The 10,993-nt window shown below is 38.2% G+C and overlaps 1 protein-coding gene across 5 annotated transcripts in view; it reads left to right on the plus strand.

The window, feature by feature from the left end:
- Positions 1–2,070, plus strand: part of LOC131243759 (uncharacterized) — a 39,959-nt gene extending 37,889 nt beyond the window's left edge. For 4 of the 5 annotated variants that reach the window (XM_058243327.1, XM_058243343.1, XM_058243336.1 and 1 more), the window contains 2 exons: positions 1,122–1,472; positions 1,605–2,070. In XM_058243327.1, coding sequence (XP_058099310.1) covers positions 1,122–1,472; positions 1,605–1,789 — 536 coding nt within the window. In that variant the 3' untranslated portion in view covers positions 1,790–2,070. The remainder of the gene's footprint in view (positions 1–1,121; positions 1,473–1,604) is intronic. The other variant, XM_058243351.1, reaches the window with a different exon arrangement.
- Positions 2,071–10,993: the final 8,923 nt, after the last annotated feature.

Raw genomic sequence — 10,993 nt, forward strand, 5'->3', positions numbered from 1 at the left:
ATTGGTCAATTCTTTCTCATGTGGCACGAAGGTGGTGGGGGGAGGGCGGGTCGGAAAGTATGGCGGTTCTTGCTGTTGGCGGGTTTATGGTTTTTATGGTTGGAAAGAAATAACAAAACTTTCAGGAATCGATTGGGTCGAGTAGAGGATGTATTAAGGGCAGCGAAATTTCATGTAATATAATGGGCAGTGGCCGCAAATGTTGTAGCTCAGTTTCCAGCCAACTGGGCTGAACTTTTGTAGTTCTTGGGGTCCGTGTATAGCTTTCCTGGTCCTACATTTTGGCTTCGGCCTTTTCTCTTTATAAAATTTCTTTCTCATTGCTCAAAGAAAGGAAAAAAAAAAAAAGAGGTCCACATTCAAATGCACATGTGCCTACTTTTGGGCCATGGCTTGTTGACAGTGGGGCCAGCCCATGAACAGTCTAGATACGACACTGGTATGCCATGTTCGCACATGTTGCGCAGAGGATTTTCATCCTATCTGCATAAATATCCTTTGCATTTCTTGTGTTACCAGTGGTCTTTTTTTTTTCCTGAAATTTAAACATGAAATATATACCGCTGATCAGCTTTGTTCATTATGGCCCATGGAGATCTTTTAGGAACCAATTTCCATTGTTACAATGGATCTTTCTTTTTAACACGCATTTGGATATGGAAGTATATTTTTAATGTGCATTTGAAATTTAGAGCTTTTCTAGTGGCAGACACATGCAATAAAGCTATGTACATGACACACATGCCAGCATGGCACAGAGGTGCAAGGTCCAATCCATCCATCAGGTTGGTCCAACCTTGTACATCTTTTCCCAAAAATAAATCTTGTCCACTCAGCATGTGGACCCCAATATTGGAAACAGGTGGATGGGTTAGGAACTTAGGATACTTCAGCCAAGTTTTTTGGAGCAGTACATTTGGTTTGCTAACTGCCTGATTATTGGGCTAGGGCATCAATATAGTGGTACCGTTCTGATGGATCGTTTTGATCTCAGACCTATTTTGCCTTGCCGGCACATGCGTGGCATGTACATGAGCTTTGTTGCATATACGTGTGAGCTTAGCAAGGCTCTGAAATTTATATAATTTATTTTGTGATATCTATTTTTATTTTCATGGAAGTCCAATTCTTTTTTGTGAATTTTCTTTTAGGAAGCTACAATATCGAACCACTACTGGGGATGATAGCTTTGCATTTGGATGCTACATATGCAACTTGTGACATATGGGGAGAGCTTGCTTCGTGCTTCCTTGAGCTTCAAACCATGGCAAGACATCCATATGAAGAAGATCAGATGTCAACTGTTCGACAAATGAATGATGATGATGGCATGGAAGTATCTTTTATTCCTCCCAATACAATTCCTGGAGTATTTACTAAAGACCAGGAAAGAAAGTCATGGAAGCTCCGTTGTAGATGGTGGGCCACACGCCACTTCAGCAAGAATACCTATCTCTCAGAGATGCAAGCGGGTAAGTTCAGGTTCCATTGGGTCTCGTCCAAATCATCTTACAAGCTGACTTTCCCAGTGATTCAGCTTGATCTCCGCTGAGTTTCAAGTCGAGTCACTGAATTTTAGTACTGATAACCGTTGCTTGCAACAGGTGACTGGCAGCTCTTAACTTTCAAGGCAGCATGCGTGGCCCACCTCTATGATCAGAATTTTGAATATGCTCAAAATGTTTTCAATAGTCTAAAAGAGAAGAGCGATAGAGAGCGGTTCTTGTTTTTGCAGATGCATTTCCGGAGATCTATGAAACTACTTGGAAATTTGAATAGAACAGCCTGAAAAGATGAAACTATTTAAGCAGTTTTCATTCTATTTCTAGTTATGGGCGCTGAGGATCATCTTTCCCAGTGATGCCCATATACAGGTATGTATACTGAGAGTACAGATATATAACTCAATATTTTCCAATGCAGTCATTTTGAAAGTAGCCCTTGTGTAGATACCGAGGAACGGATAGCTATTGCCATAGAATAAATTGGATTTACAGCTATAGAAACATTTGACTTGTATACTTCAGTGCTGTATGGTGTCAGTACAAATACTTCGGCCTGATACAAGTATTCTGAGTATGTCATGTTCTTTAATGGTGATAAACGTGAGTGATGTAACTCGAGCAAATGTATGTGAACTTCAGACTGGCCTATCAGTTGTTTAGAGCATCCAAGTTGTAGGCCCCGGCGTAAAAATCAGGGATTGTAGGTCCATAATTTGAGATGGAGTTATTTTCTAATGTTCATTTTGCACAAGTGGGCCCCTCAATCCAGTGATGTCGACCATTGGTCTGATGGACTACAGGGTGACTTGATAGAATGACATTCCTAACACTGCAATTTATCACATGCAAGTAGACAAGTAAGAAGAGAAACACCACAAGGGTGTGAATCCAACCCAAAAGGCCCAAATTAGTCCCAATATGCAGCATGGTCTATCCATATCATATATCTGGACCGTCCATTATGTCCAGTCCACACTTATTCTGTTATGTCGGAAAATTCATACTGATTGGATTGTCAAAACTATTCAGTAAATGGCATGCAGAATGGACGGACAAGATAGGTCCAGTTAAGAATGTTTAGGACCATCCTATTGCTGTAAGATTTTCTTAAACGTGGAAGAAGAGTGGACTGGATCTTATGGACGGTCCAGATAGATAGTGTAGATTCCAACAAGTCCAAATGCAACTAGGTGCATGGAAAGGTTTCCACACACTTACCTCACTAGAACATCTCTCTTCTAAAAGATGGAGAGTTTTAAACGGTAATAAATCCCAATGTTTTTCAATAAAATACTTCAAAAAGAGTACTAAAATGCCATGATTTCTCTGTCCAAGCAGGCTTTTAATACATTAGAAAGTGGTAAGAATAGGTTTCCATTTTCAAGTGTCTGGGAAAAAGATTCTAACCATACAAAGAGGAAGTCTCGCAATCACAACCAGTTGTACAATTCCTACCGTAGAATGAAGCCGTGCAACATCCAAACCTTCCAAAAAAAAATGGACCCACATTTGAAGACGACTCGATGCAAAAATTAGGCTGATCTACTCCTCACGTGGGAAGCAACATAGGAAAAAAAAATTGCTTAACCGTTAATCTGTTCTAAAGTATGCGCGCGGCCCAACTCATCAGAGGATTAGCCTTTGTTTTTGTACTAGGTAATCTACATAGCAGGACCACCCTTTTGGACTGATTGGATGTAGTTCACACATGACACATAGCTAATTATATGTAGTCAAATGAGTGGTACATGTGGTTGTATGCAAGACATCCCATTTAAATATGGTTTTTGGTCCCAATAGCCCCATGGTATGATGTGGTGGTACATTTAGCCTCTTATTTTTTAAAGTCAGTTTTTTACAGCCCTAAGGACACTTTTTCTTATTTTCAAGGATGAAAATGCCCGTGCGAGAGCAACTCTTCATGCGGTGTTAACTTGCATCGGAAGAAGAAATATGTTTTGAAAAAGGGGTACGTGCCTCACCAAAATAAGGATTTAGCTCATCCCTTAGTCGATCTGATCCATTCATTTTAATTGAACAGATGTGAACTCCCAAAAGGATTTTTCTAGTTTTCTGCTTGAAGATGTCCGTGGCCTACAACTACACTAATGTTGTGCATTGATTTTGAACATTTTTCTCCAGTGTGGTCCATCTGTGATGAGTTTTGCCCTCAAACTTGGGTTAATGACATGATATTAAAATCCCCTACATGTGGACGGGTTGGATTTGCTTCACGACAACTCAGTGGGCCCCATGTAAGATGTCGATGATTTCAAAATGTGGGGCCTTTGCCACATGGGGGCCATTTAGTCACTTGGTTTTTCTTTTGCCTTCTTTTCTTTCATTTCTTGAGACCACACGAAGTCGAAACTTCTTCGACAATTGGTAGTTGAACGATCGAACACCGCACTCTTCAAGCGATGATGAAAAACTTCGGTCAAGCTTCGATGAAGGTCCGACAAATTTAACAACACACTCTGGGCACTAAACAAGAGGGTTTTTTTTATATATAAGTTTTCTTATCACAATCTTTGACGTGGAAGTTATGGTGCCAAAAGGTAAGTTATTTTTGTGTTTCTTTATATAGTTGGGCATGATTGGTAGGAGTTTGTGAAAGGGAGGAGGGTGTGGTTGTTCCCTTTATAATTGTTGTGGGTTTTGTTTATTGTATGAATGGTGAGAGTTTGTTGGTTTTTCTTGTTGTATAAATTGTGGAAGTTGTGTTTTTTTTTTTTTTTGTATGAATGGTGGGAGTTTGCGGATTTTTTGTTATATGAATGGCGGGAGTTGTTGCGGTTTTTTTTTTTTTTTTTTTGTTATATTAAGAATGGCCCGCTGATATTCACTATGGATCTATTAATAGTGGACCATTGATATTCACTGTGGACCACTTATATTAACAGTGGAATTCACTGTGGACAACTGATATTAATAGCGTCCTGTTGATATTCACCGTGGACCATTGATATTAACGTTATCCGCTAATATCAACAGTGGAATTCACTATTGATCGCCAATATTAACAGTGGCCTATTGATATTCACTGTGGACCGTTGATATTAACGTTGAATCGCCAATATTAACAGTGGACTGATGATATTCATTATTTGTTGATATTCACTATGGACCGTTGATATATCAGTCCATAATGAATATCAGCATACCACCGTTAATATCAACGATACACAGTGAATTCCATAGTTAATATCAGCTGTCCACAGTTAATATTAGCGGGCCACTATTAATAAGCACGGTACACAGGAAATATGTAATACAAACAGTGTCTTTGGATGAATTGGTATGATTATATTTAATTCTAATACTTTCTCTTTCATGTACTACAGATTTCTTTTGGGATGTGAGAAAACCTAGTCCTTGCCTACACTACCACAACATAAAGGTCTCCCCAAAATGCTTAGTAGAATTTCTATGTATTATGAAGGATGATTTCAACAATTCCCCCTGCCATGAGGGAGATATGTTTAGAAAAACTAAGTTTGGATATCTCCTTGATTTCGACGAAGGAGTATAGAGGGCAAATGGACCTTTGATTTATTGCCTGATATAGAGGCACCTCAGTGACCTCTACTTTGATTTTCATGGCACCATTCTCAGCTTCAAAGAGCTGAACTTTGCTTTGATCATAGGTATCAAGTGGGAAACACTAAAAAATCGAAGCAAACTGGCCAAGGATCGTCACGGAGAAAGAGTATTAGGGATCGATTTTTCAAGGATCAGTGTCATATTACAAAGAATAATTTATTGATGCATTTCAAAATCTCTAAGGGACTAACCATCATGCAAATGCCGTGAAGTGGGCAATGCTTATGTGAGTAGAGTATTTACTTGTTGGATCACCCATGAAGAACACGTTTGTAGATGAGTATATAGATTTAATAAATAATTTTGATGCATTTGATAATCACCCCTGGGGGAGTGTGGCATACGAGATATTAAAAGAAGAAACGAATATTATAATCAAGAAAACCACTTTCCGGATTCTTACGACTTCTGCGGATGCCTACGAGTAATTATTTTTTCTATAAGTATCCATCAACTATTATGTCACTATAATATTCCTAATTTTAATATTTCTTGTTTCCCTCATTCAACAGGTTTGGGGATATGAGGTTTTTCCCGACGTATGCGGCCCGAATGGGTTTCCCACTAGATGTAGTTCGATCAGAATTTTTTAATTTCTGAATTGGACGTCGACTAAGGTGGCAAAATATAAGCGTATATCAAGTTTTTTAAATGTGTGGGTAAGTTGAAATAACACCTCAAACTTGGTTTGTTCATTTCATATTACCATTATTAGTGTTTCTGACATCACATACATATTGTTGCAACTTAGGATTAGCTATGAACTCATCCCCACAGCAGATGAGGAAAAAACTGTTGCTATTAAACAAGCTCATAAACTTGTTAAGGGAAGGAAAGAGAGGAAGAGGAAGAAGAATATGAATTCAATAAAGGAGATACGAAAAGGAGAGGTGGTGAAGGAGAGGAGTAAGAGGAAGATGGAGTTGAAATGGAAATGGGGGAGGAGAGTGGTGCAAAGTAGAAGAAGAATTAGGAGAAAGCAACCCCTCAAGTGGAATGAGAAAGATAGGGGAGGAGAGAGATAGCCGATGAGGGTCATATGAGAATAATGATTATATATATGAAGAAGAGATCGAAAAAAATACTATATTAGAAAAGTAAAATAAGAGACTGCAAAACGAAATTGACTTTCTCTAGGCCGAGGTGGAGACGTTGAAGGTATGTAAATTTTCAATTGTTATATTATGCAAGTCTAGTTTATTCCGAACTAATCAATATATGTGATACTCTTGCAGGATGCGCACCCACATTAGTAGGGGTCAAGGCGTGAGACCAGCCCTCAACATCTAATGAGTCGGGGATCAACTCCACATCACCAGATCAGGGAGGGGATGACATCGATGACATGGATGAGGCTGAGACCCACTCCCCCTTCTCAGATCAACCAGGGGCCATAGTAGATAGCGTAGATGAGGCGGGGGCTAGTCCCGATGATATCCATGAGGCGCGGGCCCACCCCAAAGGTGGTGCAGAGGGAGCGGTGTCATTATTTGTGACGCCCCTTCAGATTCGGTGTGGGGTAGTTAATGAAGATAAAGAGAAGCCCCTACACAACAAACATCCTTCAATGTGCCTTCTCAGTCCATATACGGCTCTGCACCGAGCAAGAACCCATTTTGGCCGATAAATCTACATTTATGGACCTATTTAGCTCCAAAAAATATGAAATTGTTAAGGCGGCCTATGATAAGCATGATCATTTATGGCTTTCATATCTTTGAAAGGATGCATGAGTTGATAATCAAGTAAGTTTATGATACAAAAGTTCTTTAAGTACTCCATTTTATATTATACATGTTTATTGATAATTTGGTACTTGTATAGGGAATCGACTTGTATATAGAAATTTTGACGGATCTTCACCTAGAACATCTTAAAGCGTATCCTAAGGAATGCATGTCCATGACGGCATTCTTCTGGGTAATGTCCATTTAATGATATGCACATTTAACTTATATCGTAGTCGTCCAACTTAGATTCATTTGTGATAAGAGTTTTTTAAGAAATGTTAAGCTTCTATGGGAATATGGTGCCTGTGAGTATTAAAATAGAGATAGAGATGACATTAAGAATGATATTAATATTGTGGCTTTGTCTATTATTATCAGACATCACTTCCAAAGGCAAATGTGGAACTTCGACTGTGTAAGTTTGACATTGCATTTCTACATTACTTAATTGACGTAATGTTATAAGTCGTGTTTTCTTTAAATGTACTTATAATACTGTTTGTGTGTTTTATTGGTATACTTTTCACTCAATGTCCGAAGATAACATTGAGTTTTATACACTCACAAAGAAGACTAGTTCAATTACTTGATAGTCTTCATACAGAATTAATTGGGAAGTGCGGTAAGGAAGTGGTTGGATTCACAGAGGGATTAGGATGGTTATTCCATCTATATGACAGGAGAAATGCGTACTAGAAAGTCGATTGGAAGTTGGAAATGGTAAGCGAGTTTCCAAAACAGATTGGTAAGAACGAATATGGGGTCTTCGTGATGAAATATATCGACTTCCTTTGTATCCAACTGGATATTGTATTTAGCCCAGTAAGATTCTTATGAAATCTTTCTCAGTCCTAATCATTATTATAATATCATCATTATATGAATAATATTAACTTGTATGTTAACTTGTAGGACAAATTCAATAATTTTAGACCAACCATGTCTTTCGACTGTATTCAGTAGTTTAGAAAGACTGAATCACAAAGTATCGAGCTAGAAGACTAAGTAGAAGTGTCGGATATTAAACCCCCAATAGGAAGATAACCACACATAAATTCTTCTTTCAAAAGAGGAAGTTAACAAGCATTGATGAATAGTTATTTCACATTCCGTTTCAATATTTTAAATTTAAGCGACCGAATGTATCAAATTTATGTATGAATGTTGTAATTACTGTTTCGTTAATTTAATTATTCCTTTCATGAGTGTTGATACATTTAGTCTATGCTTGTAATGGATGAATTTTGTAATGGATAAATGCGATGGATGGCGTAATGGATAGAATGTCAAAATGGACCATTGTTAATATTGGCGGTCCACAATGAATGTCAGTGATCCATAGTGAACCACAATGCGATCAATGGGAATATTAATCCATCTACTTTATAATGTGATAAAATATGACTTGTTGAGCATTGTTTTACAATAAGTGGCCATTACACTATACATATATAAAAAATGGATAATATAATCTTCCAACTTACAAAATTGTAAATAGAATCTAGAAAAAAAAAATTATTTTTTACTGACGGCTAGAAGGTAATTGCACGTCATTCGATTGTGAGCCATTCACTTGCACCTATGGCACCTTACGGTTGGCCGTTCTTCACATAGGCTTGTAATTCTTTTCTTTTCTTGTCTTCCAGACAATGTCTTCTGAATCGGATGATAGATTTTATTGCATGTCACTTTGACATCTATCGATGTGTTCCATTGGCTAATATCAGGCATTGGATACACCAATTCTCAGTATGCTTGTCGATAAAATCTGATGAGTGGAATAGGAAACAATAAGTATAATGATTGCATTCATACTTATCGCAGGTTATAATTACATGCAGATAGGGAAACATCATCGCACCATAATTACCACATCTATATTTCACTTCGCTCAATTTCACTACATTATTATAACCCTTCTCTCCCACTTCATACTCATCCGCATATATCACAATATATATTGTCTTCTGTGCCTCTTTTAATAGTTCACTCATGTGAGACTCTACCCATGGAGCTGCTCTTATAGAAAAATCGATGGCATCTTCTAATGATAAAGAACCATTGTATCTTCTTTATTACATCGTCAAGAAGTTTCGTGATCGTATGTTCTCTCAAGTATTTCCACCATGCATTTCTGCTCTCAGTTATGTTTGTTGTTGTGACGTTGTATCATTGCCCATCTCTCTCTATACTATTGAGCCCGTCATATACAGAAGGATTGGCCAATGCCATAGAATGCATAAGCTCTTCAAATATGGTTTTCATGCACATCTTAGTTGCTGCCCAATAGTACCTTTTCAATGAATGACACTTGCATGTATGCATCATATTTGATAAGATATGGTGTGTGCAATAGCCATAACTTGCCTCCGGGAAGATGACTTTCACTTTGCTGATTAGTACTTTATAATGATCCGATATAATAAAAATGTCCACGTATGGTGCAATTGTTTGTCACAAATTTTCAAGGAACCAATTCCAACTACTGCTATTATCATACTCACCAATTCCATAAGTTACCATGAGGACGTGATTATTCTCATCTAACTTCGTAGCTGTGAACAATACACTTTTACATATCCCTTTCAGGTGAGCATCATTCACACAATACATTTCGAATATACACTAAAAAGCTTTTAGCGCATTGGATGAGTGTGATGAAGCATCTTTCGAAGCAATTGATTTCAGAGTTCATCGGTAAATTTGTTACCGTCCCCTGATTTTCCTTTGTCAGCTCGTGAAAATAGGCCGGCAACACAATATACAAATGTTTGAATGAACCGACCTCAATAGTTGCAAGTTCCTTACCATTACACGCCTTGTCATAACTGACATCGACTTTATATTTATCGAACATTTTATGTTGTATATCGACGGGCCTACATGTTAGGCCCTTCCTCATGTGACTATCAACAAATTTATTACATATCTTACTGGTCGCATGTTGATGATATCCCATCATCCCTTTATAAGTTGCTTTATGTTTACACAGACCACTCCCCTCAGAATGTTCTTGAAGATAAGCTATCGCAGCAGAATATCAATTGCATGTGTGTTTGGATATGTATGTCTTTATTTTGAAAGCATCAACATCATCCAGTTTTGATGCATTCAACCTTCAACAACAACTTTCAATGAGACATCTAATTGTTTACCTCTACTTGTTTGATTTCAAAACCTTATATTATAAGAGTTCTCGCATCGCAAACTTGTAAAGAGCATCCTTGAGTCAAGCCTTGTCCATGTACATCTGTCCAATGGCTATTTTAGTATAATCATCAATAAAATCTGAATGTCCCGAATAATCCACATTAATGAATGTAACATCCCCGTCGCATATGTTAAGTCACAATATTTCAGATGGTGCAACCACGATATCCACTGTTATAGGACTCCATGGAGTTGATGGGTCAGGTACATCTTCACCAACTAGTGAGGGTTTTTAGTGCACTCTTCATGAGATAGGAAGTGAAAAGTCGGCGCGTCTAAGCTGTCGACCCTCGGATCTTGAGTGGGGTGCATTTGATGGGTCAGGGATGTCTACATGATTCAGTAAAGAGATATCCATGTAGTCTTGGCTATACAATAATTAAAAAGTTTGTGCATCAAAGCCATCGAATAATGGAATATGTATATGTGTATGATTTGATGGGCCACGTACATCCGCACTAACTAGTGGGGGTTGTTAATGCACTCTTCACGAGACCAAGAGTGAAAAGTCAGTGCATTAAAGCTATTGGGACTCAGATTTTGAATGGGTGCATTGCTTGAATGTGAAGGGATGTCTGCAGGATCCAGTGAAGGGGTGTCCATGCAGCTTTGGCTATCCAACAATTGAAAAGTTGGCACATCAAAACTGTTGAACAACGGAACATGTATACGTACATTACTTGATGGGCCAACTACATCTGCACCAACTCATGGAGGGTGTTAATGCACTTTTCAAGATACGGAGAGTGAAAAGTCTGCACATCCAAGTTGTCGAGCCTCAGATCTTAAATGGGTGCATTACTTGATGGGCCAAGGATGTTTGCACGATCCGATGATGTAACCTCTATGTAATATTGTCTATATATAGAGGTATTCGCATTTGTTACTGACTCATTCAGATCTACGAACATGGGTTCTTTTACTACACTTATACGCCTGACTTTC

Source organism: Magnolia sinica, chromosome 1 (genome assembly GCF_029962835.1).
Source record: "Magnolia sinica isolate HGM2019 chromosome 1, MsV1, whole genome shotgun sequence".
NCBI classification, from domain to species: Eukaryota; Viridiplantae; Streptophyta; class Magnoliopsida; order Magnoliales; family Magnoliaceae; genus Magnolia; species Magnolia sinica.